This window comes from Montipora capricornis, chromosome 3 (genome assembly GCF_036669925.1).
Source record: "Montipora capricornis isolate CH-2021 chromosome 3, ASM3666992v2, whole genome shotgun sequence".
NCBI classification, from domain to species: domain Eukaryota; kingdom Metazoa; phylum Cnidaria; class Anthozoa; order Scleractinia; family Acroporidae; genus Montipora; species Montipora capricornis.
In genome coordinates, this window is record NC_090885.1 from 73,166,107 (window position 1) to 73,189,571 (window position 23,465).

The window sequence follows — 23,465 nt, forward strand, 5'->3', positions numbered from 1 at the left end:
ACACCTAATAGTTTATATGAGGAAACGCGCTCAATCTGACAATTGGCAGCACGTAACGATCTCATTTTTGGGTCACGTTGCATACTATAATTTACACGGTGCAGTATTAATTTTGTGAATGTCCCTAACCGCTGGATCTAACAAGCTGATTGAATTACGTGGGTAGACTTGTTTCAAAAGGGCGAACTTGAAGTTCCTTAGTGCGTAACAGAAAAAACTTATCAACTGCAGCGGAAAGTTTAAATAAGAGTTTTACCAGAGTACTTGGGGGGGGGGGGGGGAGGGAGAGAACGCTCTCAAAAATGTGTTTTTGCCGTTTCGCGGTTTTGGTGGCTTTGGTCCAGAAAATAGGGGGGGGGGGGGGCTACCCTTGATCTGGCACTGCAGTCAGCGACAATGGAGCTTTGTGTTAATTCTTTCTGTCAAATAGACGTGCATTGAGCAGGAACCTTTTACATTTTCATTGCATAAGAGCGTTTTCTTTTCTGTTCTCAGTGAAACGATCTGTCTCTTGTTGAAAGAATTGACTATGCTGGAATGATCTGATCTCGCACTAGAGACCGTATTTTGCCATCCTTGTCTCAAAGGTGTGTGTGGATACTCTAAGGAGTTGAGCTATGACGGGAACTTGAAAACCCTGTTCTGTAAGCATAGGTAATGGTCCCCTCTTACTTTAAAAATTAATGATGGTCGCCCGATTCCCAGAAAATATCAGAGGAGCTGACTGAGTAGATGGAAAGAGAGAGGGAGGCTCAGAGTCAAACAATTTCGTCGAGTTTCTGAAGTCCACTATCTAAAGTATGTTCACTAGTGTTCTAGCCACATAATCTAGTCTTAGCTAGAACTACTCAATAAATTTCGAGGGGATAAAAGCAAAAGTACTGTCAATGTCTCCTGTACCACCTCTGCCAGTCTTCACAATTTTTCAGCCGCCATTCTTAAATTTCAGAGCCTTGTGAGCCCTCAGTCAACTACATCAGTGATTACCTTTACCAAGGACACGAAATTGAAGGTCAAGTCATTCAGCGTGAAGTTCAATTCAAAAGTTGCAAGTTGAATTTGAAACTTGAAAGTCGAATGTAAAATACAGAATTTTCCACTTCCATGTCAAATTCAGAACTTTGATGTCAAATTCAGAACTTGGATGTCAAATACAAACCTTCGATGTCAAATGAAAAACTTCAGTGTTAAATAACTATAAAACTTCGATGTCAACTATGAAAATCAAGACTAAAATTTGAAACTTGGATGTCAAATTCCGATATTTAATTTTGGCGGAGATATAACTCCATAAATGTCCAGAGTGGCCAGTCAGTTCTTTCAAATGGAAAGCCTCCCCTGTTTCTTGGTACAGACAGACAGGAGGAAGTGAGATACAAAACAAAAAGACCCTTTAAAGATGGGTACATTTCTATGAACTAACCTTGGGTATTTCTTGAAGATGTCACAGATCTTCCTGCTGAAGCCACATTTTGGAGCCTGTTCAAAGAAAAAAATTAATGATGAAATGATATATGAAATGGATCATATATGAACTGCGGATATTAAATCAAGTGAAGCTGTGATCTTCGCAGTTATGAACGCAATTTTTGCATTAATTGCGTAAAGAAGCCTGAAAAATTCAGGACTTCATCGGGGTTTGAACCCGTGACCTTGTGTTACCAGTGCGACGCTCTAACCAACTGAGCTATGAAGCCACTGACGTTGGGAGCTGGTCATTTGTGGGTTCCAATGTTCCCGCAGGAATGAATCAACGATGAAATGATAATTATATGAAATGTATCATATATGAACTGCGTAATCCAATATGAAATCAAGTGAAGCTGTGATCTTCACAGTTAGGAACCCAATTTTTGCAATTGCGTAAAGAAGCTTGAAAAATTGAGGACTTCAACAGGGTTTGAACCCATGACCTTGCGTTACCGGTGTCACGCTCTAACCAACTGAGCTATGAAGCCGCTGACATTGGGAGCTGGTCATTTGTGGGTTCTAAATGTTCCTGTGAGGAATAAATCAATGATGAAATGATATATGAAACGTATCATAATTATATGAACTGCGGATATGAAATCAAGTGAAGGTGTGATCTTCGCAGTTACAAACGCAATTTTTGCAATAGCGTAAAGAAGCCGCAAGGTCACGGGTTCAAAGTCCGTTGAATACCTGAATTTTTCAGGCTTCTTTATGCAGTTGCAAAAATTGTGTTCATAACTGCGAAGATCACAGCTTCACCTAAATAATGTTCTTTAAAATATTACTATAAATTGCCAATATTCCCCTAACCAACACCTCCACTTGATTTCAATATGACCATGGGCACATTTTGGGGGCCTTAATTTCGGTCCAAAAATACCCTAAAAATGGATCCTTGCTTTTTCCTGGTAATTGTCAAACATGCTATGAAAGACCCAATCATGAATGTGAAGGTATATAATTCTCTCAAATAATAATAATAATAATAATAATAATAATAATAATAATAATAATAATAATAATAAGAAGAAGAAGAAGAAGAAGAAGAAGAAGAAGAAGAAGAAGAAGTTTAATTCCTCTACTGTATATAATTCTCTACTGTATATTTAGCAGGCCTTCTGACAGGGTGCGATTAAAAAATGTAAATTATGCGATTTTTTCAGGGCAGATTGTGCGATTAGAAAGGCCAATTATGCGATAAATAATGTAAATTATGCGATTTTTTTCTCAGCAATTTTGAGCTTGTTTTATAAGGTTTCAGGTTAAGAAAAACACTTTTTTGCTGCCCTAAAGACATTTTGAACACAAAGGAACAGTAATTATGTATCTCGATCGACATTAGTTGGGATAAATAGAAAAAATGAGGTCTTCTGCACTACCGGTGCACCACGTTAAAAGTTGAAAGGACACAGCTAACATGCCAAATGAATGATCAAGGTGCTCGTCAACCACGAACTTCCGAAGATGGTCAATCACAATAGGGCCATACCCCCATTTATACAAAATAAGCCGCGGCTTTCTCTGGCCGCGGCTTACAGAAGACTCGAATGTTCACCCCGTATAAATGGTACAAAATCTACGTTCACGTCTTTTTCAAGCCGCGGCTTATATTGACCTGGGAATATATATTCGTATAAATAGTTCCTTTTGCGTATTTTGTACACCGTGGCCAGAGTAAGCCACGGCTTATTTTCTCTCGTATAAAAGGCCCTAATATTGCACGACTAGAAAAACATCAGTCCATCGTCCACGTGGAGCGTACCTGTGAGGGGTACTTTCTTGCTCGATCGTGAGCTGTCAGATTGGGCGGAATGTTTCTTCGTCAAAGAAAAAGTGAGCGTTTTCACAACAAACTTATCCATGAGTAAGTTTTTATCAGTTTTCAACGAAAGAAACTACATTTTGCCGAAAAACTTACAACTTCGCTTATTTTTCATAAATCTCTTCTATAAGAGAAGGCAAGTGTGTCATTTCAGTGGTGTGTATATAAGGGCAAGTTTGTGTTGCACCAATAGAAGGAGACTCGTACCAGGTCCCCGACATGAAAAATAAAGCCTTGAACTTCAAATGTTTACGAAATCGAAGGTGACAAAGGTTTTTTAGCCTTTTTCCAAGATAAATCATCTTAAAAATGGCGTATTTATGCAGGAATTTCTAAGAAACGTCTTGATTTATGTTTCAGTTTATGAATTTTGTGCGTCCTTTTGTGAATTATGCGATTTTTCGTGAATTGTGCGATCGGATGCGATTTGAGGTCGATTGTGCGAAATCGCACCATCGCGTAATATCAGAAGGCCTGATTTAGGGTGCATTTCTTTGGGATGATTTGAAAAAGGATCACTGATCCAAGATCAGGTGCATATCAAAAAGGAACCTCATGTCAATCCACTCAGGGAAAGGATTTTTCGAGTCCTTTGATGCACCATGATCCAAGTGATCTTGGATCAGTGATCCTTTCCGGATCATCCCAAAGGAACGCACCCTTAGTCAATGAAAATGAAACAAATTTCCACAAAAACTGGCCTAGGACAGCTGTTGCCAACCCCTATAACCTCTTGCTTTAAAAGCAAACTCACCTCTGGGGTCCCTTTCATAAAGAGCATCACAGGGGCTGATGAGATAAGAGCTTGTAACCTAAACAACAAAAAAATTAATAAACAAACATAACTGACTGCAATTTTTGTTGACCCTCTGTGTTGTGTGCCGATCAACCAAAACAGCATAATCCTGATAAGCAAAACACCACACCAAGCTGGAATTGATGAATACTGTTTACCTTTCAGTAAGATCAGAGTTTGTAGGTAGTGTTGAGGCCAGTTCTCCACTTGCAGCCAATTCCTGAGGAAGACAAAACAAAGATTAAGCAATTGAGGACGTTTTCCGTGTATCCATAGACTCATCTAAACACTCAGGGGAGTTGGGAGAATTCGAGACTGTTATGCAAACCCGAGACAGAGTAACAGCCGTGTTTCCATACTCTCATCTAAACACAATTATTGACCAATGAGAGTGCATACTATCCTAATTATTTTAAAAATTATAATAGCACACAGAGTAATTAACAATTTAATTGTTTATAGTACACTCAAACAAATTACTGGATTCTTATTGGACAAGAGGAGTACAATTAATCCCAAATCGTACCCTCCAGGAGTACCAATTACTTTTCTTTCTGAAGTTGACCCAAAGTAACAGACTTTGGAAGGCGACCATAAAGCATCTGAAGACTTCCAAAAGATTTCTGAAGTTGACCCGAAAACTTTGGAAGATTTCCGAAGTCGACCGGAAGAATTTAAAAGGTGTCCGAGGTTCAACCGAGGTCTTTCAAAGATTTCAGACATTGGACCAAGAGTTTCAAAGGTTTCTGAAGTAAACACGAAAGGATTGGAGGAGATATGTGCAAAGTTCACTGTTACCGCATTCTGATTGGTTGATACTAATTTTGTTGAGTGTACTGTAAAAAAAAATCGCACGACCTGCTTGTGCAATTCATGATTAATAGGTACAAGTAATTTTGAAAGTTCTCAAAATTGCATGAGCCTTTGGGAGAGTGCAATTTGAGAATTGTACGCGAGGTTGTGCGATTTCCTATACTAATAATAATTATTCACCAAGCCTGAGGTGAAAAATAATCATAGGTGATTGTTTGAAAAATAATTTATGGACAATTTGTTCGTCTGTCACCTCAACAAAATGGCTTGTGGCCATTTTGAAAAAGAAAAAAAAAAGCTTAGGTCATTGACACATAATTATCACCTCAAGTGCAACCAATCAACCAATCAGTTCACAGAATTTTCAATAATCACATGTCTATGTCATTATACTAACCTATTATTATATTATTATTGAAGATATTAAATTTTCATAAGTTTAAAATAAAAAAAATTAATGTCAATTATGTACAATTACAATGTCATCATCAGCTGCTAGAAAAATTCCAGAAACATCCTCTTCGCCATGAAAACACTTTTTGCTTTTTTTCCTGGACAGTTTTAGCAGAACATGTCATCGCAAATTCCAAGACAAAAATGATAAGGACCCATAAGTAAAAATGGTATTGCTTATTCAAAGTTAACTCAGTTGAGATACATTAAAATACTGGTAATTAGGAACTACCCAACCTTAACAATATCCAGGCCTCCTAATAATTCACCATTGACATAGAGCTGTGGATATGTTGGCCAGTTGGAATAAACCTTTAAGCCTGAAAAAAAAAAAAGATGGAATGTGTGCAAGTGTGAGATCCTCGGTGGAGCCCTTCAATCCTTTGGTTGGGATCTTGGATGGACTTCATGGAATACAACAACCTGACACCATTTGGCTAATACCCCTGGCCTGGGGTTGCTCAAAGCATGGTTAGCGCTAAATAGTATTAAATACCATGGAAACCTATAGTTTTTGATAGCTCTTATAACCAATGGTTATCACTAACCAGACTTAGAGCAACTGGTCCCTCATCTTCTGTTTGCTACATAGAACAAAAGGGAAATGGATGCATAGATACCCTGTCTGACTTCATTATCAGTTAGAATGTCAAAGTGACTGTATTTTGCTCCCTGCGCATTTAAAAGTTCCACCATCTGTCTACTAAATCCTGCAATATAGAATGAATAATATAATACACTGTTAAACCAGGCCATAATAATGATTATTATTCACATTCATTATTAAGCACTAAAAGAAGCACTATCACATTAATAATTTTCTGTTGTACAGTTCTGAAACATGGATCAATTAAAAGTTGAATAATCTGAATTACCAGTCACAGCTAAAGGAGGGATTGTGAACTTAAAAAGTTTGCCCTAATAAAATGTTATAAAACAAAACGGTTACCACATTTACACCCAATTCTACTCAAACAGTCATTGAAATAAAATAAAAAAAAGGCAAGCAAGTAGACACACCCAGGGCTGGACAAACACAGTTCAACATTCCCTTTAACTTTTAACACATACCACAGCGAGGTTCTTGAGGTGATCCCTTCATGAAAAGAAGACAGGGTGCTCCATTTATAATATTTTTTAATCTTGTATTTATGTCCTGAAAAAAGGTTAATTATCATTCATCATTAACCCATTGACTCCTAGGAGCGAGACTTAACAGACTTTACTCTGTCTAATGCCAGAGGATTTTACTTGTCAACTGGAGGCATACTGGGGTCCCTGAGGAGTCAATGGGTTAATAAACTCAATGTAGCTAGATGACTTGACAAAAGTAAATAAACTTCCACAGGAAGATAATAAAACAAAATTGACCCCACTTTGTAGGCATTAGCAAATCAAAAGACTCCTAAAAGACTGCTCAGTTCAGCTAATACAATGATAAAAGGATTATGAAGATGTAGGTTCTGTACGATAAATGTCAAAGTGCTCCCTCAGCCCTCTCCTCAACTTTTACATAATTTGCCTTCAAAAATATCCCTCAAGTTTTCTAGTATCCTCAAGTGAAAACAAACAGTCACAGGAGCTCTTCATTGCTACAACTAATCCTAACCTTTCTTTTTTTTTTTTTTTGAACTAATCCTAACCTTACATGTAGTCCTTTGCATTGTTGCAAATAATTCAGTTTTTTTTAAATTTTTTAAATAGTTAAGTTGCATTTTGGATTTAAAGGGACACTACATAGTGTTTACCAATAATTATCATGCTTGCATTTTAATCACCTGCATTTCTGGACATAAATTAAACTGACCACTGAAACATGTCAGGATGACAAATTTTCTTCCTGATATTTCACTTTACATTACTTTTAACACGGCTGTGACAGTGCTAGATACTGGTATTACTTTCAGTCATTAGACATTTTGCAACCATGAATATTGTGTGACATTGTGACTATTATGTTATAACAGTTGCATTGCTTACAAGTTGTTGTGTTTTTTAGCACAGTAGATCAGTAATCACAAAGGATGGCTCTTATTTAGCTAAATAAATTTAAACTTTGACTAACATGACTGTTTTTTTAAATGAACAATCCACAACCTACCTGTTTTATGTCTTGTTCCAGTGAAACTGCAGGTGTGATAACCTTAGCATGATGCTGTACTTTCTTAGTCAAACTGGGTGCATTAGCTCCATCTAACCGATCCACAATCTTCTGGTTCTACAAAATCATTGGTCATGACTCAACTTAGTGAGGATTTTTTGAAAACTTCCACAACAGTTACTATTCTGAATTGGCAATCATACAAATTCAAACACAAATTGGTTCTACAAAATATTAACCTCTTACTAAACGAGCACGAGCACCATACTGGTTCCCTGGTACGGTCCTGAGCAAGTGAGTTATAATAATTATAATATCGCATAGTTTCTTTGAGTGATCACATATGGTTAGCGGTGAGCTGGTCAAGATGGACGCGATTTTGTAAGCTCCACCTGTAAATCTAGTTTTTCTTTAATTTCGATGCTAATGATTGTATTTTATTTATAGTTTATTCCTGTCATTTTTCATAGTCTGTTATTTGAATTGGTTTTCCCTGCACAACTCGCCTCGACTAGCTTACACTATACGCGAGTTGTACATGTCCTTCTTTTAATTGTTAAATATTAATAAAGTTTTATTGTTATTGTTTATTGTTTGTCATTGTTATTTCTCCACTTGGTGAATGTTCATAATCTTTGTCTTCCATCAGCAAACTTTATGCTGGTCTCTCACTCATTCGGTTGTGGGGGCAGCTGTGTAAACTACTTGTTATTCAGTTAATAAGATGGTAAACTGCACAGCTGCCATTTGTGCCCTAAAGACAGTCTAGCAGAGCACCTACAAAATGTTGTTCATTGACCCTGAAAAGCCCCTAGGGAAGTGGTTAACTACATATTCATTCATTCATTCATTCATTCATTCATTCAACTTTGAATGGTAACCTTTTACATTTAAAACTAAATTCCACTTGCTATGTGTGATGAAAACACTTATTTTAATAAATTCTGCTTTTTAAAAAACTTTTTGTTTTGCCTAACTTGAATTACCTGGGAGAGATTAAAAACATGGAAATTGACTGTTTCCATGGTAAATCTTTGTACTGTAAAATCCAACTGAAAAACCAGCCAATCAGAGCACTCAATTTACCCTGAGAAATGCTTGCCACATCATCATAATAATAATAACAATAATAATAATAATAATAATAATAATAATAATAATAATAATAATAATAATAATAATAATAATAATAATAAAGTAACAATAATAACAGTTATTATTATTTTCTGCTTTTATGACAATAATTGGCTGCTCTTCTCTCTGCTTGTCTTAAGAAAATTATCGCTATGGGGAGCCACAAAAAATGGCAAAGTTTTGCATGAGGGTAAATTATAAATTATTAAAGTTCTTTTCTTTTAATTTTCTTTTTTTTCTTGGAATGCACCAGTTCACAGTTGGCAAAGTGTCAACCATTTTGAAGTTTGGTGTGAATGAAACCCATCATGCCTTATTCAAACGTTATTTACATAAGTTGCTTCAGTGAGAATTACCTTGAAAAGGAGGAATGTGGGTACTGCACTGATTTCATATTTAAGTGATACTTCAGGTAAATTTTCGGCTTCAAGCTGCAAAAAACAAATGGATATTTTTGCTAAAGTAAAATTCTCCTTTTCAACACAAAAAATTGAAAACAAAACATTGACTAACCTTGTAAAATTTAACGTGTGAATTATCTTTTGCCAGCTCAAGCATAACATCATTCATCTGTGTACACTGTGGGGCCCATGGTGCATGAAAATGAATCACTGTCAAAACACTGGAAGGAAAGATTGGATTACAGATTTTCAATTTTTCAAGTAAAATGTTCAAAACAAAATGCAATAAATTTTAGTTTTTGTTTAAGTAGACAAACAGCTGTTGGCTTTTTTTCTTAGATCCAAAACCTAAGTGGAAATGAAACCATCACGCACATTTGGGGTGAGACCAACAACGGATTGGGAAATGGAGGGATGGCTGTGATATTTTTATTCATTTGCTGGCTTGCACACATGTGATGTCATGTGACCATGTTGGATGGCAAGAACAATAACCTGTCTCTCTTCTGGGAACTAAACCTTATTATTACGCAAATTCTGTGAAGAGAATTTGGATTGTTGCCATCCAACATGGCTGCCTTGTCACATCATCTCTCATTTTTAATGAAGTTAAATGCAGTTTATCTGAGTTAACAACTAGGAGTGGATGCAGTCAATATTGTTGTCAGTGGTTTAGTTATATTTGCACATGCGTTGGATTCCTCATGCTTTGGATTGCTGAGCTTATTTATCAGTGTGGCAGGAATAAGGAGCATTTTGTGTGGAGCGTTAAGTGGTTTTTTCTCTCCCTTCCCCCTCTGCTTTCCACTTTTTATCAGTGTTATGGGTGCCTGTCTTCTTGGGGGCATAGGGCTCATGGCTAGTTTGACAGGTTTTGCCAGCCAATGGTGCAGTCTTGGAACTGGATGTCTCAGGCACCCACCCTCCACTTAGTGACGCAGTTGTTAAAGACTGAAATCAGAGATCATGATCATGTACGGGTACATCTGGCTGCTAGTATTAAGCACAGTAGTAATCTCACCCAGCCCTCCCAACCCATGAGTGAAAGATGTCAGCGATGGCTACAAAGGACTGACCACAACACCAGTACTCTGCAACCAACTCAGTTGCCCTTTCTTCCTTCCCTTTCTGGGTTCAAGTTCCTTTGAGCACTTCAATACCAAAGGGTGTAGAGTTCTCATAGCATAAATGAGGAAATTATAAGTGAATGGTAATAACGATTTTACAGATCAGGAAACTTAAAAACATCCCACCAATAACACAATCAAACACTGTATCTATTTCCTTTTTTCAATCTTCCTTTTGTAATTTATTTATGAACTCCCTTTAGTTGCTGCATTGTTTTCTTATCAAAATTATATCAATGGCCAATTACTGTAATTGTTTGACAGATTAATATAAATTATTCATTTCCCCTGAGCCACTCCCTAAGATATAGTGTACCTATAGAGTATAATGCATAGTTATATTTCATTTATTGTCCTAGCATATCTGTTGTTGTTTGTACATATTGTGCACGCATCTGATGAAAGGTCCTCTATAAACCCAAGTGTTTAGCATCACCCTACCCTTTTTCATTGAAACAAAATTTTAGGTTGATGACAAAACAAAAAGTAACCAGCTGACCTTGAAAGCAATGACATCACATAAAATAAACATGACTGCTTGCAAAAATGAACAACAATTTTATATGAATTCAAATAAGAAAGGAAAACAATTTCTTTTCAAACCTGAGAATTATTTCGATTTGGATAGTTATATATGAAAGTGATTGGAAAGTCCATTACCAAGAACTAATTTTAAGGAAGAAAAAAGAGTCATTTCTCCATTACAATGCTTATACTATACATGTCATTAAGTTGCCAACTGGAGAGATTTTAGTTTTCTTTCCGCAAAAAAACACAACAAAGCCTGACCTGACCTGATTTAATTGTTTAGAAAGAAGCCGAAAACTGCACTTACTGCAAGCGCAGTGTACAAAGTTGCAATAGTTTCTTACAAGGTATGGGATGAGAAAAAAGTTTCGGGGCAAATTCAATTCTCTTCGACTTAAGCTTAGTACGTAGTTACCATCACCAAGAAAAGAAGTTACATGTAGCTCGAAAACCCTCATCGATCCAACTGTGTTCCCACTTGCTAAAAATTTTACAGCTGCAAAAAGCATGTTGGATATCACGAACGAGACTGATTATTTTAATTGTTTTGTAAATAAAACTTGTACATACACAAAAATGTTTTCTTCACATAGCACGATACAAGACAAATCTTTTATTAAACATTTTTGAAACATTCGTTCAACTCAAAATGACATTTTCAAAAATAAATATCCAGCTCATGCAAAAGAACGGTTTCCAGGAGATAACGCCTCTTGCTTTTTAGCAGTACAACTTCTGCTATTAAAGCTTAAGTTATCTATCCTTTTTGTCAGCTTTCGCCAGCCTTGTAAACTTGGATCATCCACAGAGATCGTGCTTGTGTTTGACGGCAGCAATGAATAAAACTTAATACTAAGAAGATGAAATATTCTTACCTCGATGAATCACCCAAAATTTTGTCAAATTCCGTAGAATTCTGTACCTCTTGCAAAGTCATGGTTCTTTTTCCTGTTGTCTTGAGCCTGCAATGAGCCTGCAATACATGGGCTTACACTAAGTACTACCCAATCACGGATGCGTTATGTATGGAGACATATATTGTACCGTACTGAGGAGAAAGTACTTACTTACTTACTTCCTTATAGCCGTCACCGCCAAAAATACAAGCCTAGTTAATGGTTAAGAAAAAACCGAAAAAGTCTGATTGTCCTTTGTAGAACGGTTTATCAGAATTTGAAAAGATATATTTAAAACACAAATGCACAAGTCACTTTAGGGAAATGAAATACACAAACAAACAAAAAATTACGCAATTCACAGAATTCAGAGACGGTTTGGAGCTGTGAGTAGGCGTGGGATTTGTCACATATGGTTTAGGGGCCGACATATCTCTCCCTCAATGCCGTACCGGGAGGCAAGGTCGGTAGCAGAAAGCAGCGAAGGGCCAACTCCGTCCAAAAGCGATCGCACGGGCCGAAATCCCGGGATGACTCGTTTGGTACGACGCTCCAGCGCCGGTGTCTGGAGGTACTGCGTTTTCCTCTCTTGTTCAAACATTCGGTCAGCGCATGCGTAAATGTTCTGGCTCTCCGATACCTAGCCTACCAAAAAAAATGAACATGCTGGTTTTTTTTTTTAACCAGCAATTGACATTTCAGTTAATTTTATAGGCATAAACGTAACGTAAGAACCGTGCGTGTCTGGTCTTGTCTCAGACAGAGGCGAGAGATGGTTTCATGCAGACTGGGACGCCTAACTGAATGCTCTGTTGTAAACAAGGCGGTTCACGAGTGAAGTTGTCTCTCTGGTCTTTCTGTGGACGGATTCCAGGACCTACCGATACAATTTGGGCAAGTTTTGAAAGATAAAAACTTCAATCGATGCGGTATTTTGCTGGTAGGACTGGGTGGCCCGACACTTATGAAAAAACTATGAAATGAGAATCGGCAGTGTTCCCTTGTCATGGAATGGCAGAATTACAAAGAACTCGTTTTGGGTATGAGCGAGGCAGCTTGAGAAGCACGAGACTGGCCCTCATCCAATGCCTGAATCGCAGCCAGAGGAAACAAATTGGAGCCAGATACTCAGGAGTAGGCCTGGTGTGTGCTGTAACGTACATATTGAATTCCTGATCAAGTTTTTATCATAGAAATATCGCGATAACGTTGTGCTTTCATTTCGCTGTAATCCTCGTGTCACGGGGAACTTTTTCTTCAGGCACGAGCGATGCATCCCCTCCTTGCAACAATCCATGACAAAGAGTTTATCCCCATCGGCCATGGTGAATTCATGGCAAAAGTAACAAGCCACTTCCCCATCCACCGGGTTGTAGGCAGCCATTTTTTTCTGAAACAACATTTTTTCAAACACATCATTTATTTTTTCTCTCCTAATTTACATGCGGGACGTGTGTCAGTTCCCTAGTGGAACGACGCCCAACTAAGGACAACCACTTCCGGTGGAAGACCAAACATGGTTCGTATTCTCAACTCGTTACAATAATCGAAAGCTTGGCGATAACCCAGACCCAAAAAGAAGGTACTCTTTCCACCACTTGGATATTCACGTTGACCATAAATTTTCACATATTCACACTTAAAAGCACTGTCTTCTTTCTTTGCGTAGGGGTCTCAATCGTAAATGCCCACAAACGCTTTACGGTTGAGTGAGGCACATACCACAGGAGGAAGGCATTACTACCGTGTGCCTCCTATTCCAACCCATTTCCTCAGAGATATGCTAAGACTTATATTACAGGAGGATTCATTTCAGTTCAATGGAAAACATTTTCTCCAAATACATGGAACCACTATGGGTACCATAGGCGTACGAGCCGGGGGGGCGGGGGGGGGGGGGCTGCAGCCCCCCCAACTGCGGAAATTATATCATTTTTCGGGCAAAACGTTCTTGATTATTCGGGCAACGACACTTAGAGAAGACATTGTAAAATAATGCTGTTGGCGTGATTTCCAAAAGTTGTAAATAAAGTTTCTAGTTAAATACTTGTCAGTGATTGGATGTGTGCCCGAAAGTGATGTCTTCAGAGATTTGGTAATTTGAATAATATCGTGTAAAATGTGAAGTGTATCGTTTCGCTAACATCTGCTGCATGTTAGCGCCTAATTTTTGCGCCAATTTCGCGGAGGGCGGGAAAACATTTTGACGCATTCACCTGAGGGTCAGGTTTAAGGTTTCCTCATTGAAGTTCGTTCGATTCTTTGTAAAGTCCGTGGACGTTAAAGGTTCAAGAAAAGTGAACAACTTAGAAGTTGACTAAAGGTCAAGCGGCAGTCAAGGTCAACAAGGCGAAAGGTAAATGCTACACGAATTCCATTGAATAATTTGGTTATTGTATTCGATCGATTCTATCCGTAGATATCAATTTAATAATACGAGTTGATGTCACCCAGCTGGTAACTTAAGGGTATTGACTGCTGTTTCAGCCTTTACTGTCTCTAAATGAAATGATATGTGGTATCTGGTAAGGACTTCCGAAACTGAATATTTTTTGTTCATGCATTTGGCAGACATTATCTTCATCACTATTCATATTTATTCATCGGTGTAGTTTTGCTAATTTTTCGATGTCGACAGTCGACATACTGCACTTCAGCATGCTAAAAGGCGGAATACCCTGTTTTCAATATTGACCCTTTTTGTTTTCACCAATGTGACGCATTATCAACAATTTTTCTTTTGAATGAGAAATTCGGAATAACGTCACATCGATTACATTCCAGATTTTCAGAATTTTATTATTCTTATGCGCTCTTTACAAAAATTATGACATTAAGAGTATTGAAAAAATTACATCAATTAAAAAGAGACAAGAAATATAACAATACATAGCCGAAATAAGATGTGCTCAGTGACCCGCAAAGTAGCTTTCGTGTTGGTCATTGACATGTACAAACGACACGACATATCAGTTACAGTTGTAGGAATCAAAAAAGTGCAAAAGAGAAAAATCTATTTATATACATGAAGAATAAAAGCATTAAAGGGTGGCATAACATAGATATAGAGTGTGTGCACGTGACGTCATCAAATTCTCAAATCCAAAACTAAAGAGCCACTAAAGGCTTTAACCTCAACAGGCATAAGAGGTACCAAACTTATACTTGTTTACAACTTTCCAGCTCAATAGCATCCTTCGTTTGGAAACTATCGCCTTTTGAATTTCGAAGTTATGGCGGTGCGTGACATAACGCGAAGATCGCATTTGTCGAAAAGTATACACTTATCTCGTGATTTTTAGCCGTGTTAGGAGTTTAAGTATCAGGAAAAGTGCTTTTGTAAATAATTTTTGGTTCGGTTCAGATAATCAGTCGACTAGATAGCCAAAGTAAGTTCCAGATGTTTACACTATTTACTGGCCGCCATGTTGGAGGACTAAAGAGGTCCTCCAACATGGCGGCTCCATACTAGGCTCTGTAATATTGTGCGGAACATTTCGACGAATATCTCAACTTTGAGACAACGCACACACCTTAAACTTGGAGAACTGTTTTTGTTATTTATCGTCTACAATACCACAATTTTTTGACTTTATCCGATACGTGGTTTTTGATTTTATTTTGTATTGCGCGACACCGCACACACAATAGACATATAAGCAGGTTACATGTATACAGATAAGCAGGACTGAGTGTTTAAAAGGTATAGTTTGTATTGTTGTAGAAGGAAGTGTAAGGCAGTATTCTAAAATTTGTTGAAATAGTTTCCCAAGGTTTAGATGAAACAAAAGCAAAAATAGAGGTTCCATAGTTATTGTCTGCTTTTGGCCTATGAAATTTTAATTCCTGAGAAGCAAATCTGGTATGTAAGAAATTCACTCGTAGATAAAAGCCAGTCGTAGTTAAAAGCCTTTTTATCAGAGGGGAAATACCGCACAGTGTCCTTAAAATATTATCTACTGTAACATGTCATTTGATCAAATGAACTGAATCGATTTTAACAGTACACATTACCCCCCATTTCCAGACGGGATAGACGACAGATCAGCGGCCTGATAGAAGAAAAAGAAAACACCCCTATAGTCAACACGTTATTTGTACAGAATGTGAGAGGAAAGTCGATTGCGATTATACAGCGCCGAAGGACAACGCCATTTTTCTTTTAATACGTTTTAGATAAAATTGAGACAGTTGATAGAATTAAATCTCCAAACTTTCAATTGCGCTTTTTTTCCAATGGTAGCAGTTTCATTAGATGGGAAAATGGCGAACGTCTGCGTTTGCATCCCAATTTCAACCCCCACCCTTTCGGGCATTTCGCAATTTTTTTCGGGCAAGAAAGTCACCGCCCCCCCAAGTCCAAAGGTGCCCGTACGCCTATGATGGGTACCAAGATGGCGGTATCTTTTGCCAACTTATTCATGGCAGCGGTTGAGACAGAAATCTTTAATCACAGCACAAAAAAACCACTTGTGTGGAAAAGATATATCGATGACGTGTTCTCTCTGTGGAACATGAGCATACAGGAAATGGGTTCATTGAACAGGCGAACAGATATCATCCAACTATTAAATTCACGGCTGAAATATCAGACAAGGAGAACATTTTCCTAAACACTTGCGTTTACAAAGGCGATAGATTTAAAGATACATCTATCCTTGACGTGCGAGCGCACTACAAGCCGACAGAAACATTTCAGTACACACATTTCTCTTGCTGCCACCCACCAGGGGTCAGTAAAGGTTTCATCAAAGGCGAAGCACTTAAGCTGCTTCGAACTACTTCCTCAAAAACTACTTTTGATGAATATATTACACAATTCAGATCACGCCTACAAGTGAGGGGCTACCCAGATACTCTCTTGAACAAAGTCCTCTCAGAAGTGAAATTCGAGGAGAGAAAGTCGGCACTTCAACAAAGAGAAAACATAGGCACGCAAAGCGTGCATGAGTTATTTTTTTGTGATAGGAGCACTCGTTGAACTGTTGATAGTAATGATTTGTGCAAGTTTGTTTGGTTGCGATGTACAGCAAGAAAGAAACTGGGAATTTATGAATGTACATACGATGTTACATCGGTAATGGTAAGATATCTAATTAGTAAGCCATAAATTGTTTGACTGAACAACATACAGTAATCTGACATGTCTCCCGATTCATGCAGATACCATCTTATTTTCTAACAGGCAGTTTGATTCGTTTTTTGATAAAACCCACACTGTGATTCATATGACACGCGCACATGCATAACTCCCTCACTTATCGGTCACATAGCCCTTCAAACTCTCAAGAGAAATTTTTGCTCAAAATTGTCAAGTTTATTATCCTGGAAACAATAGATAACTTGTGAGAGCTGTGATTGAATTTATTCTCATCATTCTCGTCCCCAGAGCCCACGATCCTGCTGGCCTGTGGCAAGGATCGTGAGCAATGGCTTGAACCGATTTTCTGAGTATGCGCAGAGTATCCGTTTCGTATTCTCAACCAATCAGATTTGCCAGATTTGACGGGAAGTCCCTGAATCGCACACTTCCGTTGTTGGTCCAAGCCAGAGCTCTCGAACCCTGCCACAGGCCAGAAGGGTCGTGGGCTCTGGGGACGAGAATGTATTCTCGTATAAAAAAATACAAAGTATTAAGTTTCCATTTGAAACTTAAGATAGCAAACATCTCGTGGGAACAAGTGGTGACGATTCGTCAGCGCTAATTGAATTTACTCCCCTGTGAAAAACAAGAGTGTCAAATTACCCATTGTAACTAAAAAAGAAAAAATATCTCCCTATATTTGCACGCAACAAGAACTTTTTTAACTATTGTGAACGTTCGAACTCGTTCAAATCAAAACATTGTCGTCTCCTCTAAAACACTTCCTAAGAACTAGAAACGACGATGCGTGACGCCTAATTGAATTTATTTCTTATGAAAAACAAAAGTATCAAGTTGCTTTTGTAACTAAAAATAAAATATCTCGTTTCATTTGCATACAACTAGCTCACGCACTGTTTCAAACCTCAAAGTTCATCTCGTCCATAACTAAGCCTAACCCACAGAAAATGTCGAAGTAAACCCAATAGATGAATATTTCTACCTCTTTTATAGCAGAATTAATATGGCCATTCTGAACTGTATCGGGATCAGATCTTCTCACATACCATCAACCTTTACAACAAGAAATTTGATTGGTTGTTTATAGTAGATCCAATCTGATTGGTGTGAAATACGTACATCTCTCACACACTGACTGACTCACTGACTGACTTACTGACTCATCCATCGACCCATAACATACTCGACGCGCCGACTAAGAGGTATTTTTTTTCACAAAAAAAAATAACTAAAAAACGCACGGGAAAATTCTACCTTTTGTCACACAATACCACCCAGCGGTGCCTAATCTAACTTAAGAAGACCATGATGAGTAAATGGCATTTAATACAGGATCAGCCTTTCCTGAGAGAGATATACAAAGAGCCTCCCACTATCTCGTACAAAAGAGGCAAATCGCTCAAAGATATACTCGTGAAATCCAAACTCTAAAGGCTAAGAATACACATTTGCGCATAACAGGAGTCGCGCAGGCCTATCACAACTTTATAATTTCTACTGGTCGTTCGAACTTAATCTAAATTCTCTTCTCAGACACTTCCAAAACGCCAAGAAACGGCCGTCATTTTGTTCACAATCTCACACTGTCACGCTACTCACTATCTATCACAGAATAGATAGTAGCATAGCCAATCAGAGAACAGCATTCATAATAAAACGCTAGTAGAAATATACTAAAGGGGTTGTGGTGTAGATTATACAAATGATGTCCTTCCATCATCTGTAAACGTTTTGGAGTAATTCTGCTGACCAGTAGATAACGCTCCTGAAATCAATGCATTAGTCAATATTTCAGGCAAATGTATCTATGTGACTGCCATTGTAATGTTACACTAAAAATTCAGAAATGTCATAAAAGGCAGGACAATACTGGAATACACTGAACTAATAGCACATTATTCTCCATTTTTCCATGTACAAATAAGAAAAAGCACAGTTCATCCACATTTAGGTAGAGAAGTCTACATAGTGGCCAGAGAGTTGTCTTATCTCTGATGCACAACAAACACCCATGAAAAGACACTAAATATATCATTAGTCATCATAGTTGTAATCATCATCCTTCATGATTGAAATATGTAGTTGTAATCCACAAGGATCACATGCTGCGTGGCACAGGTAACAGTCAAAAAGTTGTAAGTATTAATAATGTAGTGCCAAATTAAACTCGATCCTTCGTGATTGCCTATCTTGCGTGGCAAACCAGAGGTAAACTTATTACTCTGAACACTTTTGAATGTTTGATAAGAGAAGTTTGCTTCCTGGCATTTTCTGCAAAGCTGACATGAAAGCATCCTTTGCTTTCTGTTTGTCTCCTACTTGGTAATAACTATAACCAAGAAGTTTATATCCAGTAGTATCTTCACACAGGTCACACACCTTCTGATATTCCTCAAAAAAAGCCTTTGTTTTTTTAACTTCATCCTCCAGTACTAAACATCTGACCAGAAAATAAAACACAAAAATAAGTGATGGCCCTTCTACTTTCATATGGGTTGAAATTTCTGATTGCAAATCTTCATCAAGCACTTTTTGTTCACTGAATCCAAATTCTGTCATATCACTTTGGATTTCTTCCCGTGCACTTTTGTTGGCTGCATTCACAACAGTTTCAAGGACTTGTATGGCCTCTTTGTATTTCCTCTGTGACATCAGAATGGTTGCAAATGTGACCTGTGCCCCACAAGAGCTTGAGCTTTGAGATTTCACTTCTTCTCGAACAAGTTGCTCTGCTTTGTGCAGATATTCAGCTCTCTCTGAAGATTCCTCCGGATAGGTGTAAGAAGCTGCATGGTATGCACAAGCCAGGTTTCCCTCTAACAGCTTGAAGTCAGGATGTTGGTTGGCCATTCCAAGGAGTTCCTGAAGCAAAAGAAGGTAAAGCCGGCCATCTTGGATCAGGATCGTAGCTTCATTAAGAAAGTAAACAAGTGGCATGGGTCCAAGGAAATGGTCAAGTGTAGGATATGAATCCATTAAAATCTGAACAGCATTTTTTGGTTGACCTTGGTTTAAGTACAGCAAACTCATTCTAAAGGAAGTTGTGAAAAACGCATCAAATGCGGATCTTCTAATGTCTCTGTGGACTTTGAACTTTTCCATGTCTTCCAAGACAAATGAAATATTTTCTCGAAATACAAAGGGGATCTCTGTATAGCTAATAGCATTTGTGTCTGTAAACTTCAAAATTGGCATTATAGGATCTTTCCTTATTTCGACGAGCCTTGACTCCACATCTCCCCATTTCTCATCTGGCACATCATCCACAAGATTATTGCTTGGTATAAAAAAGCTTGGGATGTTTTTTTGTTTAACACAACTTATCAAACTATCAATCAGGTATAGCAAGCAATGTCCGCTATGAGTCTCCCAGGTAGGCTTTGGAATAACCTCACAAGCATGGAAAAACACAGTCTTCAAATAGTATGAAGAAATCACCTCCAAATCTTTCAGACAAAGGTGCCGCAGCATTTTGAAATATATGTAACATTGACGTTGAGCATCAGTTACAGCATTCTTTGCTATTCTTTTTTCTGTAACTGCAAAAGAAAGTCTCCATTCTATGTCTGGATTGAGGCTGTTCTTGTGTGCGACTGGTACAACTTGGCATCCTTCTGATACAATGGATTCAATCAAGTCATCTCCGAGCCACTTTCCTTTCTTCACTCTTTGGACCCATTCAATTGCCTCTGGAGGCCACTGCTTAACCTGAACTGCATAAACCATGTCAAGTGGAATTCTAACACCTTTGGTTTGGATATTATCAGTGTTCAGGACAGTTGAATACTCAACTGATACTGCTGGACCATGAATACCAATGGATGTTTCATCATCTTCAGACCTTCCACTGGTCATTTTCTTGCGTACTGAGTTCTGAATTCGTTGTCCGCTCAAGTATTTATTACCATTTTGGGTCACAACATCTTTCAGGTCCTCACCGTGCTTCAGGAGCCTCACTCTGCCATAACCTGGATGAACATCATCGCATTCTAATATGGCTTGGGTATCCACATCTTGTATTGGATCCACCATGGATATCTGGAAATCATTCTCAACAAACAGGACATCTGCATCAACGTAAGTGCCAAGACGAGAATCTACTTCATATGACATAGAATAAGGAATACTGAAGCCTTCTGTTGAACTGCCAACAGGTATTGCATTTTTTATGCATTTCTCTTCACAAAATGCTTTGAGCTGGGATTCTATGTTGATTTCTCGCTCTAAAGACACCAGTCGCTTCGGTAGAAGAATGGCGATCATGTAAGACAAATGATGTGGGGAGAGGCTAGCTTTCTCATCCCATTCCTCTACTACAAATGGCACTGCAAATAACAAGGTTTTGGAAATGTAAGATTAATAACCTATAAGAAAAAATTACTTGATTCTGATTGGCTGAGAAGGGTGCAGTTCAAGTGTAACAACAGTACAGAAAGTGTAACACCTGTTCACAAAGTGTAACACTAGTACAAATGACACATTTCTGGATGACAATTGGCTGAAAGACCATACTAGGAAATTTCCAAAGCCAATGACATTACGTAAAATGACGAGGAAAATTTTGTGCAGAAACTTTGAAAATCTTTTCTCAAATGACAAAAAAATTACTTCATTAGGTCTTCTGGCACTTCCTCCACATAGTGTTTTCATATTTATATTAGCGGCTCATGCAATTTCAGCCTTTTGAAAAACTCACTCATGCAAATTAATTCCAACTTGACCTGGAAACCATGTGATTACCTATACCTAGTATATAACTCTGTTATCGTATTCTTGGGGTTACAGCTCCTGTACCCCTCAATTTTACAACTAAGAAATCTTTTATTCCAGTCAATGCAAGCAACGCTACATTCAAAGTGTGTTTACACTGGGGTCCTCATAAATATTGCATAATTTATCCAAGTGCCAAGTGCACTGTGAATTTTTGAAGATTTTCTTCATACCATGTAACACTTGTGACCCTGCTTACAAGTGGCATAGCGATAACTAGTCTCAGTTACATGTAGAGCAGAGTGCAATTTATCACTCTGACAGTAGTCACAGAGGTCCTCACCCATGCTGTTCTCTCCCTTGGTTGTCAACTAGACCTTTTCCCCCTTGCAGAATATGTGCAGACACAAACTTAGTATTGCGTTTGTTCCATGTTTGTATATTGTGGTGTTGTTTTACGCTGAGTTTCAGTCATTTTAAATTCAATAATTTATTTTTCACGCCACCGTTTGTTTTATTTCATACGAAAATAATTTTTCATTTCACCGATAAACAAGAACAAATCTAATTATCAAATTGTCACGTCCACTCATGCAACAATGAGTTCTTATCTACGTCAAACTAATATACAGTCTTATTGTTTAATACAACTGAGGAGCATTGAAGTACTGAGGGTGGAGATCATTACTTGGTCAAAATTAAATCCTACATCGGTGAGAGAGTCACCTGACAGACTGATGAAATTAACTGACTGTTAATGACACAGGCTCAGCGGCAATACCGCTGATTGCAAAGTTTCTTTTGTCACAAATTTACTAGCTAGGGAGTTTCTGCTGAAAATGAACTTTTTACTCCCTTCCTAGAAGAGGAAATACCCTGGTAAACAAGCTGCTAAGGGGAAGCAATATCTTTTCATCTTTGAACCCTGGCTAACACACACTAATTATAAAACAGCAGACAAAATTTCTTGAATCAAGCTAGGGGTAGTTCCAGAAGATACGCAGTCACAGCAGCGTTATTTGCAGTAGTAAAAAAGCAGAACTGATGTTACCCGAAATACAGCTCAGTCCGCATCTGTTCCTTTCTCTATCAAGCAAAATTCCGGTAGCATTGTGTGACAGGGAGAGGGCCACAACTGGACTAGTGGTCCACAATGAAGGCTAACTTATCTGTGCATGCGTTTCAAGCAAATTGCTTTCATTCTTAAGAAAAAAGCACCACAAGGATAGCAAGAGATTTGCGAAAATATATAAATAGCTTTCTCATAATATGTTTTCAGGAAACCAACGTAAGGATGAGGCGTTTTGTGTAGTGCACTCGGACACCTACCCTACCTAACCTCCTTCCTGCAGGGCTAATTGATTAATCGAAATTTATTCATTAAACAAACATTAAAGTTTACACCTCATGGCGTTATGGAGTTAGTACTTTACTGATTAGTTCCTTAGCGAACAACCCCATACATCTAGTAATGCATAGCCTGCGAACAGGCTCCTGAAGGAGCAAGCGCTGAGCAAACATTCGGCTCGAAGCGCCGGGCAATAGGAGCCTGCACGTATTCTCCCGACTCGTCGCTGCCTCCCACGCGGAGATTATCTTGATAACTGTCAAATTTCAACCAATCAGAGCACACTGGAAGTAAAAACCCAAAACCAACGAGCCAAATATGATACATGTGAAAGTTTGGTACGAGCGCCATGTTTTGTGGAGAAACTCCAAAAACGTTATGTATGGCTAAAAAGCTGACACACGAAAGCCCAAACGATTACTGTAGATGTTGCAAGATGTCTTTAAAACTTCAAAATGTCAAGGAATCGTCTTTCCACTTTCCAGAACTGTCTCAGCCGAACCGAAGATTAGCTGAAGTTTGGCAGCACGCAACTCGTCTTTCGATATATCCACTGCGGAAGCTACCAGAATACCCATACTTTTGGCCTCGGCAATTTAATCCTCTATGATACTTTTGAAAGGGCAAACAACCAACACAGTCTGTGGCTCTTTCCTTTCAATCGAAGCAGCAACAGCAAAGAGTTGAAAAATAAGGCTTTTGCCATATCCTGTAGGAAGAACGGCAAGCACATCATCGTGGTTGAGTAAATACTCCACT

At 38.2% G+C, this 23,465-nt stretch overlaps 1 protein-coding gene across 5 annotated transcripts in view; it reads right to left on the reverse strand.

Annotated features, from left to right (window-relative positions):
- LOC138044008 (glutaredoxin-3-like) overlaps window positions 1-23,465 on the reverse strand; it is a 30,126-nt gene that overhangs the window by 5,978 nt on the left and 683 nt on the right. For 3 of the 5 annotated variants that reach the window (XM_068890583.1, XM_068890585.1, XM_068890584.1), the window contains exon 3: window positions 18,438-20,973. In XM_068890583.1, coding sequence (XP_068746684.1) covers window positions 18,866-20,973 — 2,108 coding nt within the window. In that variant the 3' untranslated portion in view covers window positions 18,438-18,865. Of the gene's footprint in view, window positions 1-1,423; window positions 1,480-4,049; window positions 4,108-4,249; window positions 4,312-5,594; window positions 5,678-5,977; window positions 6,068-6,428; window positions 6,514-7,458; window positions 7,576-8,948; window positions 9,024-9,105; window positions 9,215-11,523; window positions 11,622-18,437; window positions 20,974-23,465 lie in introns of those variants that run through there. The other 2 variants (XM_068890587.1, XM_068890586.1) reach the window with 1 other exon arrangement.